Below are 24,600 nucleotides of genomic sequence, written 5' to 3' on the forward strand. Positions count from 1 at the left end.
CCTAATCTCTAGATTTTTAGAAATGATGAGGGTTTAGTGTAATGGCTGAATATAATCTAAACAAAATCCTAAGTCTACATATTAACAAACAAGAAGATGTGACTTCAGAAGTTGTGTATACGGTATATTTTAACATGTTTCAAATTAAATGACCTTTTCAGTCACATTGAATATTTCTGTTGTTTTGTGGGGATCTTACTACTTTTCTTAACAAATTTTCCCAGTAAGTAATGTGTGAAGATTCTATAAATGAAAACAAAACAGAAAAACCCCAGCATCTTATAAAGAACCGAATGAAAATTGAAACCAAAGATGTGCGAGACTTCTGTGGTGAGTGACCAAGACGGAAGTGGTGGAAGAGAGCCGTAGGAGCGGGTGCGCCGTGTGCCGGAGGGAGTCGTGAGCCGCGGGATGTCAGGGCTGCCGCATTCAGTTCCAGTAAAAACGCCCATGGGGACCTCGGGAGTCTCAACAGACTGGGATTTGGGTGGAAAATCAGGGCCAGGGACAGGCACGAGGTAAGAGGACAGTGGAGCCACCGTGGACGTGCCCAGGCAGAGGTCAGCATTTTCTCCTTCTAGGAAGCCGGCCGGACAGATGATCGCACAGACTTGTGTTTAGTGACGTTCGAGCGAGGGGGGACCTGGTGTTTGCCGGGAGCAGTCCTCACCCAGACGTGGCCGACTTTCACTCCCGCACTCGCTTCATACCGGGCACCGTCTGACAGGCTTCTGTGTGGCTTGTGTCACCTCCGGCACGACGCCAGAGCGTCGCAGCCTCGGTTCACATCAACAAGGTCATTGGCCTTTGTTTTTCTGATCAACTTCGGGTGTTTTTCCTGGATCCATTACAGCCGTTATGAAGTTTTATCTCCCGTGTCGTTCACTAAGGACAAAGGCATTGGTTGAAAGTGTTAAACGCGGGTGAGTTTGTGATGGAAAGAAACAGCTCATCCTGGAGCAGAGCCTGGCACAGTGGTTTGGGACGCGTTCGGTTAGGGTTGGATAGTGACACTGTTCGTTCCTCGTCGGAAATGACTCGGCAGAGGACAGAGCACCGAGTACCCCTGAGAGGCTCAGTGCACACTGCTGAGCGGCGCGCTGTGCGCTGGAGCCCCCTTCTGTGCACGGTCCCCCCACCCCACGGGCTCCTGGACTCCGTGTCCGCTGAGGTTGTGCAGGGAGCTGCGGCCCCCGGGCCTGCGAGGAACCAGCCTACCCGGGGATAGCCTGGCCCTTCGAGCTGTGGCGGTGGGCACGCTGGCTGGAGATGCACTTTGCCCGCCAGCCCTGCATTCTTGTTTTTTTTACTCAGCGCCCCACTCCTTGCCTCCAGGTGCCTGTTCCAGGCAGTGAGCGGACCGCTCGACCCCGGAGGAGATGCGTGTGGCCGTCTGCAGGGACAGAGGACAGGCAGCGGTGCTGTGGTCGGAGTGAAGCTTGCCCCCCTTGGCTTGGCGGTGTGGGTTTGGGGTCTCCCGCCCCCGACGTTCATCTGGACCAGCAGCGGACGGAGACGGGGGTGCAGGGCCTGTTCTGTGCTACTGGGGGCCAGGCTCCGCCCCAGGGTCCTGACTCCTCCTCCAGTCCCAGAGCCACCCCTGTGCATGGGGCTGCTCCCTGTTCCTTGTTTCCACCTGGTGAACCCAGTGCACACACGGGTTCCGTAGCGTGCCCGAGCCCACTGGAGGAGCTGGGTTGTAGACCAGGCCGTCGGGCTCCGGAACCGCGGTCTCTCGTGCCCCGCTGCTGTGACACCAGCGAGTGTTCTTGCAGACTCTGTCGTGGGTCAGTCCACTGTTGGTCTGAAGTCAGACGGCTGTCCCTTCAGCGGCGGCATCCATGTCACGGGCGGGACGGGTTGGGGGGCGCCGAGGACTCCACGGCTGGGGCCTGGGGTGGGTGGAGGGGTTTGACAGCAGCATGAAGTGAAGGGGGCACCCATCATTTTTCTTAGGGTTCAGACCCACAGATGTGCACAGACACGCCCTTCCTCTGAGGGTGAACCTGTCATCATTCGTGTTTGTTCTCTGAGTGCCCCAGTGCGTTGTGGTACCGCAGGATGCAGGTTTCTTCCAGGGGACTGACTGCGCCGGCCGCTGAAGGAAACCAGGGGGAAGCAGAGCTTTCTGGAGCTGGTTATTGGGATCTTCCTGTCCCAGGGCCTCCCTGAGTCTTGGGGAAGGGACTTTTCTCTTGTGTCGGAGCACAGACCTACGACCTTCGGGGGGCAGCCTGGGGGTTGCAGGGGGAGCAGGTCCTGGGTCCCGAGGCCACAGGCAGGGCAGGCGTGTGCCTCGCGGAAACACGAGCTCGTGACGGTGTTGCTTCGAGGACTGGAGCTGCCCCTGCACTGGGATGAGGTAGATCCGACCACAGTGGGGCTCCTCTGGGCCTTTCTGTTATCACACGCCTGTTGTGCCAAGGCCACTGTTTGACAGTATCGATCACAGTGACCGTCCTTAACGAGTGTCTGCCACGGGACGGGCAGCTGGGGCCTGCTTCATGTCTTGTGTCCTACGTAATTGTCTCATTAACTATCATTTTTTCCATTTTACACGGGATCAGAGTGGGGATTACATAACTGGCCGCGTACTTCACAACCAGGAAGTGGCCAAGCCGGGATTCTGATCCCAGAGCCCGGCCCCCACATCGGTGTTCAGTCGGGTTCCCAGAAGCTCCTGTTTCCCCAGTTGCTGTGGCTGCCCAGAAGGCAGGCTGTCCGCTCATGGCACTAACGGGGAAGAAAAACGGAACTTTCTTTGAGGAAACAGCAGGTGGAGAAACCGTGAGAAGCTGCAGAGTAGGGTCAGGCTGCTGTCCCGTCCGGACGGCAGCAGGGAGCGGAGCGCATGGGCCGAGCCAGCGTCCTCAGGGGTGACGCTGGGACGAGGCGTTTGCGGCAGGTGGAGCCAGTCAGGAACTCGACAGTTCTACGAGGAGACAGCGCGTTAGCAAGCTCTGCTGGACGCTTCACCCGCGCCGGCTGAACAGGAGACGCGCCGCATGCTGCACCAGCACGAGCGATCCGTGCGCTCACGGCTGCCCTGCCCCCGACGGAAGGACGCTTCCTGGACGCGAGCAGGAAACCTGGACCGAGACGCAGAGTTAGGAAGGAGGAGCAGCTTTGCTTCGTTTCGCTTAGTGTTTCTGAACGCGCCGAATGGGCCGTTGCCAACTCTGCGCGCACCCTGCCTGGCCTTCTCGGGGAAGAGCGGGTCTGGGCCCTCGTACGCCTTTCCTTCGCCAGCTGCGTTCGTAGTGGCTGTGGGGGTGTTTCCTGGAGGTGGTTTTCCTGCGGGTTCCTGGGCACTTGCCCCCTTGGACGCATCCCCTTGGACGGTTTTGCAGGAAACCCTCCCGTGAGGCTCCCCGTCAGCTTCGGGGCATCCTAGTGCCCCGCGTTGGGCTCCGACAGCATCCACGTCTCTGCCATCTTGCTGCACCCTGCCAAGTCCACTGTCCCCAGCTCTTGACCCTGCGTGTTCACGGTCTCCTGGCTCTTCACAGTTCGTAGCCTAAAACCCAGACCAATCCTACCAGAGCTCACAAAACCAAAAAAACTCCCATCTCCTGTGTTCCCAGTTTGCCCTGTCCCTGTGGCCCGGGACACAGCGCCCACCGTGCCCTGAGCAGCGTCCAGGCCTTCCCGGGGCACCCACTGGCCTGTGAAGCAGGAGGATCTGCCCCTTGCCCTCTGGCCGGGGGTCTCTCCGCGGCCCCTTGCCTGCAGGCTGGGAGACGTGCAGAAGTTGTGCCTGGGGTTACGTTGGTGGTTCTCTTCCTGGCCCCAAGCCCAGAGTGCTCCCAGCGCCGGGGAGGGGAGATGCACGGGGATGGGGGTCTTTCTGTCCCCCACAGATCACCGTATTTCAAGACATTTTTCCAAACAGTTCTGGTCACTCTGGGCAGGGGGTGGTGGCTGTTCAGTGTTCTGGGTCCTAGGCTAGGATACTAGGGGTTATGCGAGGAGCGGGGATTGAACCCTGCAGCGCCCTAACACCAGGAAGTCACGTCTTACTGGACAGGGCAGGGGCTGGGAACCCTGTTTGGGGCCGTTACAGGGCCTGTGCCGGAACGCGACATCAGCTCAGGGGCCTTCATCTCCGTGTACATCTTGGCCTCGGTTCCTTTAGGCTGGATCGGCTCCGCGCCACAGGGCCGGGGATGACGCCGGAGCGCCGTTCGGGGAGGTGCCGTCCTGCCAGATCGCTGAGCGCTGCTGTCCCGTGTGTCATATGCTGGAATCTTCCATGCATCCTGATACGTATTTTTAAATGTTTGTCACCGTTGTTTTGTCCGTAACAGAGAACACAGGGTTGCCTTTTGAAAATAAGCAAATGGTACGTGTTGTTCAGTTTGGCTGTAAATAAGTAGCGGCTTCGTGAGTTACAGCAGACGTTTGTTCTGGCTCATGGTCAGCTGTAGCTCCACTCACGCTTCCGTCCCGGGGCCGGGGCCCGGCTGGGCGTGCTGGTCGCTGTGTGACGGCAAATAGTCCACTTCTCTTTTCTCTCAGTTGTGTGACAAAATTCAGCAGGCTTGCATGTAGTGCTAGCCGTTTTTAAAACGTCTTTTACTTTTATGGGAAAAAATACACAATTTCAAAATGTACCTTAGTATTGGTCTTTACTAAGTGGATCATTTTATGTTAAAATAGGATTTTTATTGGATTTCTAAAGTAATTTATCCTCAGAGCAAAAACCTTAGCAGATATCAAGAAGCGTGAACAAAAATCAATACTGTGTAATTTCATTATTCTGAAATGACCGGTTTTTTTTAAGATTTGTTTTTTTCTTTTAGAGAGACAAGGAGCACACAAGTGGGGTTGGGGGAAGGGACGGGGGAGAGTCTGTCAAGCGGCCTGCCTGCGGGCACAGAGCTGACGTGGGGCTCAACCCCACGACCCACGAGGTCATGACCTGAGCCGGAATCCGGACTCAGAGCCACCCAGGCGCCCCCCTCTGCTGTTCGTGTTTTGGTGTGGTTCATTCAGTTGTTAAAACGTAAAATGACTGTAAATACAAGAACTGTAATTATATAAAGAGAAAATCTTGAAACCAGAGCAGAGCAGATCCCATGAAAGGAAACAGCAACGTGCAGCAGCATCCAAGTGATGACTTAAAACGTGTCAGCACGAGAGTCCGTGACGCCCGGAGCATACGTTTTAACGAAGGAGGGGTGTTTTCAGGTCTGGCGGTGGGCGGTGGGTTGGCCAGATACCCCTGCCAACACCCGGAGCCCTCCCCCGCCCCCATGTTTGCTGTTGAGGGTGCTGCGCTTTGGGAGGTGCTGGAGACTGAAAGTGGTCGGAGGGACAAGGACTGTGCCCCGGACACTAGAACTGAACCGGGGAGAGGGTCGGCAGCGCTGTTGCCAAGGGCAGAGTCTCAGTCCACACAGGACCTGTGGCCGCTGACATCCAGGCTCTCTGGCCAACGCACAGGTGCGTCCAGCAGCCCTGAGCTGGGATGCGTAGGCTCTCAGGCACGAGATCCATAGGATCTCATAGCATCTCGGGCTGAAAGGAAAGACCCGTAGCTGGAATTCATATGAAGGAATGGAGTTAGCAGTTTTTTCCTAAATTTCATTCAAGTAGTTATTTGCTTTGCAAAGTCCTTTCAGTGTGATGGAGTCTTGTCTTTTGTTGCCTTTGCCTGAGGAGACGGATCCAAAACATGTTGCTTGGGAGCTTAGTGCCTATGTTTTCTTTTAGGATTTTAATGGTTTCAGGTCTTATGTGCAAGTCCTTAATCCATTTTAGCTGATTTTGTGTATGGTGTGAGTCACTGGTGCGGTTTCATGCTTCTGCACGTGGCCGTCCAGTTTCCCCTGCGCTGTTTCTTGCAAAGGCTGTCTCTTCCCTGTTGCAGTAGACTAATGACCGCGAAGTCGAGGGTTTGCTTCTGGCTCGCTCTTCTCTTCCACGGATGCATGTACCTGTTTTCATGCTGACCTGCTGCTTTCATGACTAGCTGTGTGGTGTCGTTTGAAGTCTGGGAGCATGAAGCCTCTCAGCGTTGCGTTGGCTGCTCACCATCGTTTGCAGTTCCATACAATTTTAGGATTTAGTGTCGAGTTTTGTGAGAGATGTCTGGGAAAGAGGTAAGGGAAAAATTATGTTTTGTGCCATTGTAAAATACATGATGAAAACAGCACAAAAGATGGAGATCAGTGGAATTCTGTAGCAGGTGTTTGGTGCTGTTTTGTTTCACCAAATGGCCCAATATTAACCCTAAGTAGACTGTGTTAAGGAAACATGTTGCAGTTCATGGGAGCCTGGGTGGCTCAGTCGGTCAAGCGTCTGTCTTCGGCTCAGGTCACGAGCCCAGGGTCCTGGGATCGAGTCCTGTGTCAGGCTCCATGGGGAGCCAGCTTCTCCCTCTGCCTCCCTCCCTGTCTGTCATGAATAAATAAATAAAATCTTAAAACAAATGTTGCAGTTCCTCTGCCAGCCACACATTAAACACCATGTGTGACGATCCGGTTAAGGATGTGACAAGGGACCTAAGAGGCGCACGGAAGGAAAACTTGACTAGCTGAGGGTAGAAAGGAGAGGGGACACAGAAGCTAAACCTCGGGCACCGGGGTGCGCAGCCAGTTAAGCTCAGGTCTTGGTTGGTTAAGATCAGGTCACGAGCCCAGGGTCCTGGGATCGAGCTCCGCGTTGGGCTCCGTGCGGAGTCTGCTCTCTCCCTCTGCCGCTCCCCTGCTGGTCTTCTTTCTCTCGTTCTATTTATTCTATTTAGTCTCTGCGAAGTGAATAAATAAAAATCTTTAAAAAGATCTTAAGATACCAAGTATCAAAATTTGTGGAAAGGAACTAAAGCAATGTATAGAGGGAACTATACCCCTGTAAATACCCATGTCAGAAGGAAGAAAGGTTAAAGTCAGTGATCTGGGTTTCCACCTTCGGGTTAGAAATTGAAAATTAAGCCAAAATAAGTAGAAGGAAAGAAATAATAAATTAATAGCAAAACCCAATGAAGTAGAAGGAAAAGAGTAGATTGTTTCCAGGAAGATCAAGGAAAAGGGAAAAGATAGGAGCAGGATCACAAATGGGTGAGTGCGTGTTACATTACAAGTAGATGCTAAAAGGAAGGTAAGAATATCACGAAACATCGATGCCAGGGACTTTCACAAGGGTCACATGGCAAAATGGATAAAGTTCTTGAAAAACACAACAAACCAACAAAAGACATAGAAATTTTGAATAGTATTTTATCTAGCAAAGAAATAGAATTAATTACCAAGCATCTTCCCTTCAAGAGAATCCAGGCCCAGATGGTTTCCCTGGTGGATTCTGTCTGTGCGGAGGAGAGAATCTGTGAATCGCTACACGCTCTGCGGGAACAGAAGACAACAGGGCGAGCAGCGCGCGGACAGACCCGCACCTGTGGCGTGGTGCTGGAGACTCGTTCTCCCGTCCGTGAGCATGGACCGTCTTTCCTTTTGTCTGCGTCATCTTCAGTTTCCTTGTTTTATAGTGTTCAGTGTACAGGTCTTTTACCTCCTTACGTTTATTTTTGGGTATTTTTTTGTTTTTGGTGCATCTATAAACAGGCTTGTTTTCTTAATTTCTTTTTGCACCTTCATTACTAGTGTATGGATATGCAACGGATTTCCGTATACTGATTCTGTATCCTCTGACCTTACTACAATCATCTGGAAGTTCTTGTAGGTTTTTGGTGGAGTCTGTGGTTTTCTGTATGTTGTGTTGTGTCGTCTCTATATACTGAAAGTTTCACAGTTTGGATGGCTTAATTGTCTTGTCTTGTCTGATTGCCCTGGCTATGGATTCCAGTGCTGTGTTGAATAAAAGTGCTCAGAGTGGACATCCCTGTCGTGTTCCTGACCAAGGGAAAAGCTTAGTTTTTCCCCATTGAGTATGATGTTCGCTGTGGGTTTTTCATATATGGCTTTTATTTTGTGGAGATGTTTCCCTTAAACCTCCTTTGTTGGAGGGTTTTATCCTAAGCGGATGTGGTACTTTATCGAGTGCTTTTTCTGCATCTGTGGAGATGACATATGGTCTCTATTCTTTATCTTGTTGATGCACGATGTAGCCCATACGGTGGATATTGAACCACCCTTGCATCCTGGGAATAAATCTCACTTGATCATGGTGGATGATTTTTTAATGTATTGTTGGATTTAGTTTGCTAGTATTTTGTTGAGGATTTTTGCATCTGTGTTCATCAGAGATATTGTCCGATAGTTTTCCCTTTTTGTAGTATATTTTGTCTGGTATCAGGGTAATGCTGGCTTCCCAGAATGAGTTTGGAAGTTTTCCTTCTTTCGTTTTTGGGAATACTTTGAGAAGAATAAGCATTCTTCTTTAAATCTTTGTTAGGATTCACCTTTGAAGCCTTTTGTCCTGGATTTTGTTTGTTGGCAGATTTTTGATTACTGATGCAGTTTCATTGCTAGTAATTGGTCTGTTCAAACTTTTCTGTTTCTTCCTTACTCAGTTCCAGGAGATTACTTGTTTCTAGGAACTTCACTAGTCTAGGTTATCCAGTTTGATGTATGATATTTAAGATATTCTCTCACAACCCTTTGTATTTCTTTGGTGTTGGTTGTTATTTCTCCTCTTTCGTTACTGATTTTGTCCTATTCCTCTCTCTTTTTAGTAATTCTATCAATTTAGTAATTCTGTCAACTGTCGATTTTTTTGATCTTTTCAAAGAACCACGTCCTGGTTTCATTGATCTGCTCTGTTTCATTTATTTCTTCTCTAAACTTTATTATTTCCTTCTTTCTCTTGGCTTTTAGGGTTTGTTTGTTCTTTCTCTAGCTCCTTTAGGTATAAGGTTGGGTTGTTTATTTGAGAAATTTCTTGCTTCTTTATGTAGTCCTGTATTATTATAATCCTCCCTCTTAGAACTGCTTCTGTGGCATCCCAGAGAATTTGAACCATTGTGCTTTCATTTTCTTTTTTTATGACTTTTTTTTTTAAGATTTTATTTATTTGACAGAGATCACAAGCAGGCAGAGAGGCAGGCAGAGAGAGAGGAGGAAGCAGGCTCCCCGCTGAGCAGAGAGCCCGATGCGGGGCTCGATCCCAGGACCCTGAGATCATGACCTGGGCTGAAGGCAGCGGCTCAACCCACTGAGCCCCCAGGCGCCCCTGAGCTTTCATTTTCCTTTGCCTCCATGTATTTTTTTATTTCGTCTTCAATGTCTTGGTTGACCTATTCATCGTTTAGTAGCATTTTTTTAAATATCCATTTGTTTGTGTCCTTTTGTGAGAAAAGACACGTGATAGGAAGCACTTCAATCTTTGAATATTTTGAGACTTTTTGGCCTAACAGGTGATGTCGTGTGGAGAATGCTCCATGTGCATGTGAAAGGAACGTATATTCTGCTGCTTTGGGATAGAGTGTTCTGAGCATATCTGCTAATTCCAGCTGGTCCGGTGTGTCATTCGAAGCCACTGTTTCCTTCTTGATTTTCCCCTTGGTGACCCACTCACTGAGGTAAGGCGGGGTCTTAAAGTCCCTACTCCTGTTGTAAGACAGTCATTCCTTCATTTGTTTGTTCATAGCTGCTTTATGTGTTTGGGCTCTCCCGTGTTGGGCACATAGTCACAATTGTTACGTCTTTTTGTTGACTGTTGCCTTTACGAACACGTAGTGTTCTTGTCTTTTCAATTGTGGTAGCCTTTTTTTTTTAGGTCTGTTTTGTTGAAGTATTGTTACCTCAGCTTTCTTTTCACTTGCATTTGCAGAAATGTTTCTCCAGCCTTCACTTTTGACCCGTAGTCTTTAGGTCTGAGGTGACTGTCTTGTAGGCGGCATGATGAGGGTCTTGTTTTCTTATCCATTCCGTCATGCTCTGTTTTGATTGATGACCAGTTAGCTCCTTGACAGCCAAAGCAGTTACAGAGAAGTATGTGCCATTGTCATTTGGTTGCTTGTTTTACAGTTGGCTTATGGTTCTTCTTTGATCCTTCCCTTTTTCTCTCCTGTCTTGTTGTTTGACTTTGTGTGTGTGTGTGTGTGTGTGTGTGTGTGTGATATCCTTGGATTCCTTTCTTTTTGTTTTTTGCCTATCTATTAGCAGTTTTTGATTTGTAGTTACCATCAGGTTTATACATAACATCCTGTGCATATAGCAGTCTGCGTTAAGTTGATGGTTGCTTGAATTTGAACCCATTCTAGAGGCACTAAATCTTTACTGCCACCATGTTTTATGAATGTGATGTCATACTTTATATCCTTTTGTGAATCCCTTGACCGACCTATTTTATAGACATATTTGATTTTCCTGCTTTTGTGCTTTAACCTCCATACTGGTTTTATAAGTGATTAATCTACTACTTTTATTGTGTCTGTATGCATCTGTGAAGTTTTTTCCTTGGTTAATTTTCTTACTCCTGGTTATGGTTTTTAACATTCCAGAGAATTCCCTTTAACACTTTTTATATGGCTGGTTCGGGGGGATAAGCTTCTTTACGTTTTATTTGTCTGGGAAATTCTTTATCTTCTTTTGGTCTCTTCTGAATGATAATCTTGCTGGATAGAATATTCTTGGCTGCAGATTTTTTTCCTTTTAGCACTTAGAATATATCATGCCATTCTCTTTTGGCCCGCAGAGTTTCTGCTGAAAAATCAGCTGATAGCCCTATGGGGTTTCTCTTGTATGTAACTGTTTTCTCTTGTTGCTTTTAAAATTCTTTTCTCTCCTCCTTGAAGGATTCCTGTAATGCAAATGTTATTATGCTTGATGGTTTTGCTGAGTTCCCTTATCTATTCTCATTTTTTATTCATTTTTCTTTTGAAATTTTTTCTTTTGAATTCTCTCCTCCGCACAGAACAGAATCCACCAGGGAAACCATCTGGGCCTGGATTCTCTTGAAGGGAAGATGCTTGGTAATTAATTCTATTTCTTTGCTAGATAAAATACTATTCAAAATTTCTATATCTTTTGTTGGTTTGTTGTGTTTTTCAAGAACTTTATCCATTTTGCCATGTGACCCTTGTGAAAGTCCCTGGCATTGATGTTTCGTGATATTCTTACCTTCCTTTTAGCATCTACTTGTAATGTAACACGCACTCACCCATTTGTGATCCTGCTCCTATCTTTTCCCTTTTCCTTGATCTTCCTGGAAACAATCTACTCTTTTCCTTCTACTTCATTGGGTTTTGCTATTAATTTATTATTTCTTTCCTTCTACTTATTTTGGCTTAATTTTCAATTTCTAACCCGAAGGTGGAAACCCAGATCACTGACTTTAACCTTTCTTCCTTCTGACATGGGTATTTACAGGGGTATAGTTCCCTCTATACATTGCTTTAGTTCCTTTCCACAAATTTTGATACTTGGTATCTTAAGATCTTTTTAAAGATTTTTATTTATTCACTTCGCAGAGACTAAATAGAATAAATAGAACGAGAGAAAGAAGACCAGCAGGGGAGCGGCAGAGGGAGAGAGCAGACTCCGCACGGAGCCCAACGCGGAGCTCGATCCCAGGACCCTGGGCTCGTGACCTGATCTTAACCAATCAAGACCTGAGCTTAACTGGCTGCGCACCCCGGTGCCCGAGGTTTAGCTTCTGTGTCCCCTTGTACCTGTGATATGTAAAGAACTACTGTGAATCGCGATGAAAAGGCAGTTCAAAGTCTGGACTAAACTTGAACAGTCACTTGACAACAGAAGGCTCACTCGAGTCCAGCAGGCCCGTGGCGGGAGCTCGGCCTCGGCCGTCAGGTGAATGCAGACCGACACGCCCAGCCAGAGCCCCCTTCCCAGCCGTGATGGCGTATGCTGTGGAAAGCCCGAGAGGACCAGGTGTTGGTAAGGAGTCTCCTGCACAGTGGACGGAGATGGGAACTGCCATAACCGCTGGCGAGTGGTTTGGTGATTTCTTTAAAATTAAAACCTGCACTTGCCGAAAGCCTAGCAATGACATGTCTCTAGGCATTTAGCGAAGAGGAATGACAGTGCCCCATAAACATGTGTACGCGTCTTCGCTGCAGGTGTTTCGTGATGGCCCAGAACGGGACGTGACACAAACATCCGCCAAGCGGACACGTATGAACGAGTGACGATATATTCGTAGGTTGCATCAGGTCGCGCCGGGCAAACCCTACCATGTGCTGAGACACACAGCCGGGGCGGCGAATGGCTCCAGCACGACCGCGATCGCGTAGAATCCGTAGGTCCTCTGACGTCTGCGATTCTGTTTGTGTGAGGGCCGAGGGCCGAGGACCGTGGGTCGGAACCCCCGGCGGCGGCGTTTACTCGGGGTGGGGTGCGCTGGCAGGACGCAGGGAACGTGGGTTGATGGTCGGGTGCACGCGTCGGCGGGGGCGGTGGTCCTGCGGGCCCATCTCCACGTGCTAGAGTCTGGTTGCTCTGAAGACCCGAGCAGCTCGCCGCACGGACATTTTACCCTCTTCTGACCTGTAAATGAGTGCTGACTCGCTTCATGGCTCTTCTTTCCGCGGGGTCTTTTCACGCTTCCTCCAAGAGGAGGTGCGGGCTGCGGGGGCCGGGGCGCGGCGGGGCGGCTCGGGTCTGAGACGCCCGCGGGAGATTTCCCAGGAGCCGCCGGGGCGTGGTGTTTGGCGGCGGAGGGTGTGGGCCCCGGACGGGTTCACGGCCGGCCTCACACCCCGGCCTCACACCCTGCAGTGCCGCTCGCCATGCGAGTGCCTGGGACGGCCTCACGCCTGCGCCGCCTCGTCCGGGAAGTACCAGGGGCGCCTCCTCGGTGGCCTCGTGGGGCCGAGTTCGTGGAGCCCAGGCGCCTGACTTCGGCCTCCCTGTCAGACGGGACGCGGGAGCCGGGCTGCCTGGCCCCCTCAGAAGCCCTCGTCCTGGCGCGTCCGTCCCCAGGCCGGCGTCTCTCTGCCGCTGACTCCCCTTCCCCACCGGAGCCGCACCTCGTCTGTGCCCGGGGAGCACGGTGGCAGCCTGTGATTCGCCCTGGTCACACCTCACTCCGACACGGCTCTCCCTGGCCTCCGCGCGCAGTGGGCCTCCTGCCCCCGGTGACTGCCTTTTCGGTGTCCCTTAGCCGTGAGGAAGTCAGCTGAGCGACACCGCGCCTGTCCGCCCCGGGGCGCTGGCAGGGCGGCGTGCAGTAGGACTGTGGGGAGTCCAGTGGGTTCATCCACTCAAAAGGCCAAACACAGCGACCGGCCCGAGAGCCCGCTGTCGTCCGTGGGAATCGCGGCTGCAGCCTGTGAGGCGCCACACGGGCCGCGGCCGGACGTGGACGGGATCGCGAGGTTTGACAGGGGCGGCCCCTGAGGAGGCTCCCGCCGGCCAGCTGAGGGAGGAGAGGTCAGACGGCACTCGGCGGCCAGTACGTGGTTCTCTGTACGGGCGCCGGCGTACGAAGCGGAACAATGGAGTCTGAATGACTTTGGTTGTCGTTTCTGCGGCTTTCGGGGCTTTTCCTTCCTTCCCCCCGTGTGTCTGTGACAGTTTCCGCAGGAGCATCGGCTGTTCCAGGGACCAGACCGTCGGGGGTCAAAGGACGGGGGCCTTCAGGATGTCCCTGAACAACGGGCTGACCGAGGGGTCTTGTCTTTCAGACGTGCACACGGAGGCCGTGCAGGCGGCGCTGGCCAAGCACAAGGAGAGGAAGATGGCGGTGCCCATGCCTTCCAAGCGCAGGTCCTTGGTGGTGCAGACCTCGATGGACGCCTACACGCCCCCAGGTGAGCGGCCGGCCCGGTGTCCGCTTCCCGGCGTGACGCGTGGGCCTCGCAGTCGCCCCGCTCGCTCGGCCGGCCCCCGGCTCTGTGGCTGTGGGGCGGCGGGCGCTCTGACTCCGACGCCGCGAGCCGGCGGGCCGGCGTGTGCACCCGCGGCCCAGCTTGGAGGGAAGACGAACGTGGTGGCCGTGTCTGTGCCATGTGCATTTGAATCTCCTCATGGGGATTCGTCGACGAGACAGCCCGTGACGTTGGGGGAGACTCTCCTTAATGCCTCGCGCAGCCGGAGGGGAGCTCGGGCCTCTGCAGCTGTGACTGAGCTGGGGCTGCTCTTCTGCCTCGATCGGTCCGTGCATCTTCCCAGTTCCTTCGCGTACACATATGCCATGACGTTATAGTGAGAAACCAGAGGGAGTGGACAATGTGTGCATTTACCTCAGCCTGGGGTCCTCACTGTTTTCCTGCAGTGTCAGGTGGTCCTTTGGTCTCTGGACGGTGCCACGTCTGTCACAGCTGCTCGTGTCTGCTGTGGTCGTGTGACCGCAGCCACAGGCAACGTGTCCGTGAGTGGCTGTGGCTGTGTGCCGATAAAACTTTATTCACAAGGACCGGCAGAGGGCCAGTTGGGTCCACAGGCCTGCTGATGACCCCAGTCTAAGCGGTTGATAATTACCCAGGTTCTCTGCTTCGCTTTACCCAAATCATGGCGGTCTTCCTTTGATGACCCTCGAAACCGAAGCGTGAAGTTGTAGTATCCGGTACCTTTAGAAAACGTGAAGGGTTGAGCCTAATTTACTTGGTGTTCTGTCTGTGAGTTGGGTCCCAGTGTTATTCGTGGTGCTGTTGCCACTCTGCCTTTCTGCAGACCTAAGTCACCTTGCACAGTAAGCACAGAAGAGCGCTTACGGCACTTCTTGGAGTGTTTGGACGTTTAGTCCTGAGTGTCCGCAGGCAGTGAGACTAGCAGAAGCCCCTCAACTCCAAGATGCACACAACACACTGACTCAGCGTTTCTGCTCCCTGTGATCCGTGTGGTCACCGTGTCGGCGTTTGACGTCGGCGGACTGTCCACTGTGATCCCCACACTGCGCTCTGTGTCACCAGACTCAACCAGTTTTATACCCGGAAGTTTGTGCCACTCAGTCCCAGTCACCTGTTCTGTGCCTCCTGCACACTTCCCCTCCAGTCCCACCAGCTTGGTCTGCATATTTGATTTCTGGTTTTCATTTGTTCGTTTGTTTTGCTTTTTCTAGATTCCATGCGTGAGTGGAGACATACCCTATTTGTCCTTCTGTGACTTATTTCACTATTTCACTCTGCGTAATGCCCTCAGGGTCCCTCCAGGTCACAGCACGTGGCTGAGTAACATGCCGTTGTGAATCTGCACCCCTTGTCTCCAGCCAGTCGTCCGCCCGTGGACACTTGGGCGGTTTCCGTGTCTTGCTTATGGTAAATAACGCCACGGAAGACACGGGGGAGCTTACATCTCTCTGAGTCAGTGTTTCCATTTTCTTCTGATAAACACCCAGAAGCAGATTGCTGGGTCAAAGGGTAGTTCTGCGTTTAACTTTGTGAGGAACCTTCCTGCTGTTTTCCAGAAGGGGCGCACCATTTGCACTCCCCCCAACAGTGCAAGAAGGTTCCCCTTTCCCTTCTCCTTCCCGACCCTTGTTGTTGTCTTTTTGGTACCAGTCATTCTGACAGACGTGGAAGTGATGCATGATTTTGATTGTATTTGCCTGAGGATGAGTGACGTTGTGCATCTCCCCTCATGTCTGTTGGCTGTCTGGATGTCTTCTCTGGAAAAGGCCTGTTGAGGTCCTCTGCCCGCTTTTTACTCAAATCATTTGGATTTTTTTTTCTTTTCCTTTTTTGGTCTTGAGTTGTAGGAATTCTTTGTATATTTTGGAGTTAATCCCTTATCAGATATGTGATTTGCAAATACCTTCTTCTGTTCCGTAGGTTCCCTTTTTGCTTTGTTGATGGTCTCTCCCACTGTGCAGAGCTTTTCAGTCTGAGTCGTCATTACTCACTTGTGCTCTTGTTTCTCCCACGTGAGGAGAGAGACGCAAAAAACATTGCGAAGGCCCGTGTCCAGGAGTCTGCTGGCTGTTGTTTAAGGAGTGTTACGGTTTTCAGTCTCACACTTAGATCTATGATCCGTTTTGAGTGTGTTTTCGTGTGTGTTGTAAGAAAGTGGTCGGGTTCATTCTTCTGCATGGGACTGTCCCGTGATCCCAGCACCACTTTTCTCCACTGCATCATCTTGCCTTGTTTGTCACGATTCACAGACCGTATCAACGGGTTTATGTGTGGACTCTCTACTCTATTAATGTGGTGAAGAGTTTGATTTTGTTTATTTTTGTTTAACAAACAGAATGGATTTCCAAGGGTATCAAACCCACTTAAACCAAGTGTTTAGAACTAGACAGCATTCACAGAGATGGACATTGTTCTGAGCTACTTTTATATGAAAAATGATGAGTTTAAAATGCCAGGAGCAGTGGGATGGTTCATATGGGCTTTTTCACATTTTGAATCCGTCCCCAGAAATGTTTTCATGTCATACACAATGAAAGACAGAACTTTAGAAAATCAAACATGATACAGATATCTTTGCAAAATATAAAAGGACATTATTGGAAATGTTATTGTTGATGAAATTTTTGCATTTAATTTTTTGACTAGCCCTTTCTTGTATACCACATAATACCTTCCGTGAATCGTCACGTGACAGTCCGAGAGACAGCATCGTGTGGGATAGTTTTGTACAATCAAACGCCAGCACCATCAGCGCAAAGGAGCAAAACCTTAGGGCTCAGCTTCGTCGCTCTCATGTCTTCCTTGGTTGCGGGTAAACGCTGGTGAGAGCCCATATTGTGTCCGTGGCTCTTCAGAGCGTGTTCCTGAAGATTACGTTTTCCGTGTGGAAGGACTGGTCACTCACCAGTACCATGGTCTCTAGAAAAGATCTAATTAGGATCGTTACACTGCTATTCTTTTATAGCAGAAGCTTTCTTTTGTTTTTTACACAAAAATATAACAAGAATTTGCTGGCGCTTCTGCTTCTCCCCCTAGAGAAATCACCGATACTAGACTGCCCCAGCCGCCGTAAGCGATGAATGGTAACGCTGCCCCAGATGAGCAAGGCAGTGGTTGCATGCATGGGCTTCCCGCAGTGAAAGGCCATCCTGAGAGCAGGACAGTTTGGGAGCAGAGCCCGTTGTTCCCGCTGTTTTGCCTGGAGAAAATGTTCAGACCATGGCCCAGGGATCGAGATCTGAGTGAGACTGGCCATTCTGCGGCCTTGAAGAGGCAGATATCTGGGTTCAAGCAGGGGAAGGGACTAGAGCTTCCCGCAGATCCACACTGGCAAAGAACAACTCCAAGTCTGCTCAGTGTCAAGATGATCAATGGTGATTGACCTGCTTGCTGAAATAATAATCACGAGGCTTTAGAGGAAGGTTATAGAATCCAGAGTCTCAACGTGGCAGCCACGATGCCTGCTAGTCTGTAAACAGTCACCAGATGTGAAGAGATACAGGAAATGTAATCTGTGGCCACAGAAAAAGCAGTCAGAATGAAACGAACATAAGATGGCCACCATCGTGCTCTTGGTTACCACTAAGAGGTGTAGCTGGCCTCAATTGTATTTGCTGGAAATGTGAAATTTACACCAGATTTTGAAGAGTTAATACTTAAAAAAAAAAAATCACTGGAAGGTATTTAATTAATTTTTGCATTAATTATTTATTGAAATAATACTATTTTGAATATTTTGAGTTAAATAATACATTCTTAAAATTAATTGTATCTATTCATGGACTTTCCAGTGTGGTTACTGTAAGGTTTAAAACTATAAGACTCATATTTTGTAGGTGTTTGAAATAACAGAAGATGGGGTCTTTAAATCTGTGATTATAAATATTCAAGCAAATAAAAATAGGTTAAGAACTAAAGGAAAATATTGTGTTAATATGTGAGCTGAGCAGAGAAAGGATATTTCACTGGATTGGTATAACATCAGATTGGAGAAGGAAAATGAAGGAGTCTGTACAATTGGAGAGAGATGAAGAGGAATTAACAAACCGAAGAACAGGAAGACAATTAAACAGGTTGACAGAAGAACCTCAGTACCAGTGGTACAAGATTAACCTACTTTTAACTGGAATCCAAGAACGAAAAGACAGTGAGGACAGGACAGAAAAGCTATTGGAAGATTTAAGAGTTAAGAACTTCTCTGGCTGGTATAAAATGCCACCTTTTAGACCCAGAGGGTCAGTGAATCCAAAGCAGGATAAGTATAAAAAGAGTCATACCTAAGTTCATAATAGAGTGCAGAGTGCTGAAATCGAAAGATTAAGAGGAAATCTTGAAAGTCATCAGAGGAAAACATTATGTACAAGAGAACATCGTATGAACGATGAATGACTGCTGTAAAGACACCGTAGAAACCAGAAGGCAACAGAAGCACATATTTAAAGTCCTAAAGGGAAAAAACAAAACAAAACTGTCAACTCCCATCCAGAGAAAATACCCTAATCAAAACGGTGAAATGAAGATGTAATGAGATACATGAAAACTGAGAAAATACGGGGTCAGCAGAGATGCACGGCAAACAGGTTAATGGCTGTCATTTCGGCTGACGGGAAATGATACTAGACAAACATGTGATCTATAAAAATGAAAAAAGAGCACTGGAAACCGTAAGTAGTCGGGTAAATGTGGGATACTATGTTTTCCTGTTGTAATTTGCTTTAAAACACCTGAGCATAAGACAGATGGGTACATGGAATCCTGTTGCATGGTTGTTACTCGTGTGAAGCAGGAAGCATAAAGTGAACAGTAGAAAATGAGTAACATCAGATGTGTTATGAGTAGAGAGGTTCACCGAGAAAGTTTACAGGGTCAGATCTGAAGAGCAAATACTTAGAATATTGACCCCATATGGGTCTGCTAATGATGCATCCTGTGAGCCGTACATCAGTCACTAAAAAATAAGAAGTATAAGTAAGAACCTAATCGAAGACATAAAATGAAACATAAAAAATACAGTTAATTGAAGAAGGAACGAATGAATCACTGAACAGTGCATCAAAAACTAATGATGAATTGTATCTTGGCTAATGGAACATAATAAAAAAAGAAGACAGGAAAATCATCAGATGGAGAAAAAATAGGAGAAATGAATGGAACACAAATAGCAAAATGTTAGATTTAAGTCCACTTACATCAGTCATTACAGTAATTATAAATGGACCAAACACTGAATTAAAAGACTGAAATCGTCAGACTGGATTAAAAAAAAAGAAAAGAAGATACATCCGTATGTCATCTGTAGGAGACACATATATTTTTTTAAGTAAACTCTTCCTCCAGTGTGGGGCTCGAACCACAACCCCAAGGTGAAGAGTTGCATGCTCTACCAACTGAGCCAACCAGGACATGCTTAAGTAAAGAAAAGTAGTATAATTAAGAATATAAGCTTGAAAAAATATGCAGTGCAAACATGAAGTATAAAGCAAACAAGTATTTCTTAATGTCAGACAAATAGTCAGCAGGACAAAGGTAGCACGAGATATAAAGAGGGACCTTGTACAATAGGAAGTGAACAATTCACCAGAAAGACACAATAATGAATATATACCCAGAAGAGCCATTATAATTTATAAGGGAGAAACTGGCATAATGAGGGAAAATAGAAAAATCAAGAATAATAACTGGGGATTTGAAAAATGCCTTCCTTAAATAATGACTTGTCAGCACAGCATCACCCGAGCTGATGTAGCTGGTATTCAGCGTCTTCTGCTTGACGGCTGTAGGGCACATTCACCGGTGATCCCGTTCTAGAGGGGTACCTTCCCTTCCACAGAATTAGCCTGTTAGACGTGGGCAACTCAAGGGTTTTTAATAATTGTGTGGATTAGCAGCCGTCGCCACAGTCTAGTTTTAGGATGTCTCCGTCTCCCCAACAGTTTCCTTGTGCCCATTTCCGATTGACTCCCATTCTCGCGTTGAGCCGTAAGGAGTCCCTGGTCTACTTATATGCCTCCATAGATAGTCTGGACCTTTTATCAATAACATTATGAAACACGTTCTTGTGCATCCTGCTTCTTCAGCGTGATATGCCCGAGCTCCTCCCCGTTGTCCCGTCAGTTCACCCCTTCTTGTCGCCGAGCCGTGTCCTGTCAGGCGCGCCACCTTTGGGTTATCCACTCCTGGTTGGCAGATCTGGAGGTTGTTTCCAGTTCGGGGCCATGATGAGTAAGACTGCCGTCCGCGTGTGTATACCTGTGTCTGTGTACACATATGTCCTTCCTCTGCAGCAGATTCCTAGGAGTTGAATTAATGAATCTTGTGGGGCTCGCTGATGCTTCACTTTCAGGAAACTGCCGAATTGTGTCCACGCGGCCGCCACGGCTTTCCTTTCCGACTCGCAGGAGGAGGAATCCGGCTTCTCTACGTCCTACCAACACGTAGTTCTGTCTGTGATTTTAGTGTAGCTGTTCCAGTGCAGATGAGATGTCACCTCATCGTGGGTTTGATTTGCATTTTTGAATGGGCCTGTCTGCTACTTTATTTATTCATTGGTTAAGTGCCCACACGTTTTCCCATTTTTAAAATGAGTATGTCTGTCTCCTCACTAAGTAGGCGTCCTTTATATAATGTGACTACAAGTCCTTTGCCAGATGCACAATTTGCAAAGTATGTTTGCCTGCCCTTAATTGTCCTGTTATCTGTATAAAGATATTTATCTTATGCCCTCTGAACTTGCTAAACATTTAATTCAAGAATTCTTTAGTGTGTTCCTCGGGATTTCCTACATAGAGGATCCTTTTATCTGTGACTAAAGACAGATCTAATGTTTCCATTCCAATTGGGATGCCTTTAAGTTTGTCTTTTTGCTGTATTTCACTGGCGGGAGCTTTGCAGATAATGTTGAATAAAAGTGGTAGGAGTTACCCTTACCTAAGTCTTGATCCCAGGGGAAGGACCTTCGGTCTGAATGTTAAATACAGCATCAGCTATGGGTTTTCACGGATGCCCTATTAGATTGAGGAAGTTCCTTCTTTTTTTTTTTTTAAGATTTTATTTATTTATTCAACAGAGATCACAAGCAGGCAGAGACACAGGCAGAGAGAGAGGGAAGCAGGCTCCCCGCTGAGCAGAGAGCCCGATGCGGAGCTCGATCCCAGGACCCCTGGGATCATGACCTGAGCCGAAGGCAGAGGCTTAACCCACTGAGCCACCCAGGCGCCCCGAGGAAGTTCCTTTCTATGCCTGCATTCTTGAGAGGTTTTATTACGAGTTAGTGTGAGATTTTGTGAAGCACTTTGTCTGTGGCTTTCAGGGTTCACTTGAGGTTTTCCCCCTTTATTAATATGGTTTATAACATTAACTCCCTCTTGAGCGTCAGCGCTTGGCCCTGGTGTGCCCTGTCCATTTTACTTGCTGCTCCATTCAGTTTGCAAACGCTTCTTGAGGATTTCTGTGTCTGTGTCGCAAGGATATTTTTCTGTGGTTTTTTTGTAAAAACGTGTGGGGTGAGAACGAAAGACTGGCAGGAGAGAGGCGTGAGGGCAGTTGGTGGGAGCAGTGAAATGTGGACGTCTACGTGCGTAAATGCGTTTTTCAAAACCCCAAGTCCGAGGACTTGAACATCTTTCCCAACAAGAGACAGACGGCCAGTGACACCAGAAACAGTGCCCCGCGTCACTGATCGTCAGGGAGACGCCGTAGTCAAAGCCACAGTGAGAGTCTGCCTCACAGCCACGCCTACTGTCAGAAAACCCCAGAAAATTGCACGTGTTGGTGGGGACATGGAGAGATTTGAACCTTTGTGCCCCGTTGGTGGGAACGTAGAAAGGAGCTACGTCTGGTAAACAGGATGGCAGTTTCTCACAGAATTAAAAATACAATTACCACATGACCCAGCAGCTCCACTTCTGGGTCTGTAGCCAAGAGGGTTGACAGCAGGTCCTCGAACAGGTCAGTGTACGCCCGTACTCGGAGGAGCGCTGTGATGGAGGGAATGGGAGCCACCGCGCCCACCCCGGGGGAGGCCGAACGGAAGGGGACAGAATGTCGCTCACCCTTAGGAAGGAAGGGGATTCTGCACTGTACCGTGGCGGGTGAGTCCCGAGGACGTCAGGCATCGTGCTGAGAGCAAGGGCCACACACACACACACACACACACACACACACAGGACGGTTCCGCGCGTACGGGGCACGAGGAATGGCCCACGTCCTAGAGAGAGAAAGTAAGATGGTGGTGACCAGGGCTTGCCGGGAGGGGAGAGTGGGGGGTTATTGTTTGGTGGGGACAGAGTTTCGGAGTGGCAGGATGAAGAGGACTTTTGCAGTAGGTGGTGGGGTCCGGCACAGATCAGGAGACTGTTCGATACGACCCACCTTCTTGCAGATGGTTAAGATGGTAAATCTTAGGTTGTATTTTAGCACAATCAAAAAAACTAAAAGAAGTCGTGGGTCTGAATACAAACAAAAGTGTCGATTTTATTTTTCCGTCAATGACAATCCTGCTATTTTACAAGGCAGGACGGAGGAGAGGGCTTGTCCGGCCCCCACTGTGACTGCTGTTTTTCTAGCAAATTCCTAACGGACCTTCAGAAGTGGCCCGGATAGCACAGGTCGTGTCCCAACGTGAGCAAAGTGTGCGTGTGCATGTCCTTCCCAAATACTGTCGTGTCGGGGAAGAGAGAATCCTGTGTCGTGATGTGAGACAAATTGTCGTTTCTCCCGTGGTCTTTCCTCCCTCCTGGCTTCGCACCTCAGTCCCCACCGCAGGACCCGGAGTTCAGTCTTGCGCGGGTGTGCAGATAAGAAGTACAGCAACATTTAATTCTTGAAAACTTCTCTGCTGGGGGACGTCCTGTTAAATGAAAATAGGTCCATTAATTTTAATGGACAAAGTGACATGTTCTATCTCAGTCCAAGATGCACGCTTTTCACAGAGGAGAAGAATCAGTAAAAAGTGAAAACATTTTATTAGAAATGAACGTTAAATACATCTCGCTTGCTCGTAATATGTAACGTGATGATGTATTATCCTCAGCGGAGCAGGAATCAGGGTCTCGCACACGTGGGTTGGGGGGGGTCCTTCTGACGGGCACACGTCGTCTCCACTGACATCTTCCTCTGCGAGGAAGCACGTGGCCGTCCGCATTCACGCTGAATTTGAAAATAGATTATAGCTCAGAGACATGCCTCAGGTCACGACAAGGGGCCACAGACACGCTGTGGAACACACGGACGTTCTCCGCTCTCAGAGAACGCTGCCCCGGCCTCCTCGCTGGCTGCAGGCCTGCCCGGGAGCGTTTGGTTTCTTCCCAGACTGTTGCGTGAAGCAGATCAGGGGGTACGTCTTTGTTTGCGATGGTGACACCAGCACAGACCAGCGAAATCTGTGGCCTCTTCATTCGGAGCGCTCTGGACAGAGAGTTCGTGATTCTGCAGAATCGCGCGACCTGAGACGCGCTGGGGCTTCTCGAGAGGGTTCACGGGGAAGGTGTTGGACGGTTGGCGCGCGGCGGGTCCGTGGGCGACGTGGGCTCTGGGGGGTGTGTCTTCGCCGTGATGCGCAGAGTTCGTCTCTCCCACAGATACGTCGTCTGGCTCGGAAGACGAGGGCTCGGTGCAGGGGGACTCGCAGGGGACGCCCACCTCCAGCCAGGGCAGCATCAACATGGAGCACTGGATCAGCCAGGCCATCCACGGCTCCACCACCTCCACCACCTCGTCCTCCTCCACCCAGAGCGGGGGCAGTGGCGCCGCCCACCGGCTGGCTGACGTCATGGCCCAGACGCACATAGGTGAGTGCTTCCCTGTCCTTGCCGAGCCGCAGCCGCGCCCGGCGGTGCGAGTCCGTAGGAGCCTCTCAGCCCCGGGATCCGTTCGAGGGGTGGCGGGGAGCCCAGCTCCGACTCCTGGGCCACTTGGCCACTTTGTGAAACCCTCGCTTTTGCTGTTTCTCGCCATCCCCCGTGTTTCTGGGGCTTTCTGCTGCTAAGGGAACGTGTGCTCGTTTGTTAGGGCAGCGGAGCCGTGTGTCTGCGTGTCCCCCCTCACACTAACACACGTGTCTGCCTGGAGTCGTAGCCGTTCTCAAGTGAGTCTGCTGTTCCTCTGGGTGCCGTCTGGGGACATGGGGGCTCTTGTCACTTCTGCTGCAGACAGCTCTCTGCCCAGGGTGTTTGAGGCTCGGGGCGGGTCCAGCGGCCGTCCTGTGCGGGTTCTGTGCGGAGGACGGTCCTGTCTGGCAGGACCAGCGCACGGTTCGGAGGCACTGCCCGAGATGTTTGAAAGTCGTGTGCAAAGGAGATGAAGGAAGTCTTCCCGGCCTGGAAGAGAGTGCGCTGGTGAGCCGCACGGCTGTCGGAATCGTGAGCTGTCGGAATGAGGGCGTGCGTTTCAGTCCCCGCGGGGCCTGACGCTCCTTTTGCCAGGAAGTGGGGCAGGTGTGGCATCCTGATCCCGGCTCGCCGTTTCAGCGATGGGTTAAGACCTTTGAGCTTCCCAGTCGAGATCCCTCACACGCCAACGGACTTGCTTCGGGTGTGGTGCTGGGGTCCAGGGTGCTCCCATTCAAACTGCCCGTGGACCCGGTGCCCTCGCCCGCAGGCCACTCCCCTCACCGTGCCGTGGCTGACGGCCTGGCCCTCGCCACGTCAGACCTCGTGTCTGCAGAAATCGCAAACTGACAGCAGGGCAAGTGCGCGAGGTGAGTGCCGGATGGAGACCTCAGACTCACGGGGCTTTGTTTCCAGATTTAGCCGCTTGAGAGAGCGCACAGAAACTCACACCACTTTTTAGGACTTCGCCCCAAGCGCACTCACTCAAAAGAAGTTGAAGTTAAATGCATCAGCTTTTAACTTGGCTGGTGAGAGAATCAGAGCAGCACTCTCTGTTCTGCG

General features: G+C 49.9%; 1 protein-coding gene across 5 annotated transcripts in view; it reads left to right on the top strand.

Annotated features, from left to right (window-relative positions):
* DIP2C (disco interacting protein 2 homolog C) overlaps positions 1-24,600 on the top strand; it is a 345,440-nt gene that overhangs the window by 186,208 nt on the left and 134,632 nt on the right. For all 5 annotated transcript variants that reach the window (XM_045072334.1, XM_045072331.1, XM_045072332.1 and 2 more), the window contains 2 exons: positions 13,547-13,672; positions 23,290-23,499. In XM_045072334.1, the coding sequence (XP_044928269.1) occupies positions 13,547-13,672; positions 23,290-23,499 (336 nt within the window). The remainder of the gene's footprint in view (positions 1-13,546; positions 13,673-23,289; positions 23,500-24,600) is intronic.

Source organism: Mustela putorius, unplaced genomic scaffold, assembly GCF_011764305.1.
Source record: "Mustela putorius furo isolate JIRA1106 unplaced genomic scaffold, ASM1176430v1.1 tig00004033_pilon_pilon_pilon, whole genome shotgun sequence".
Lineage (NCBI taxonomy): Eukaryota > Metazoa > Chordata > Mammalia > Carnivora > Mustelidae > Mustela > Mustela putorius.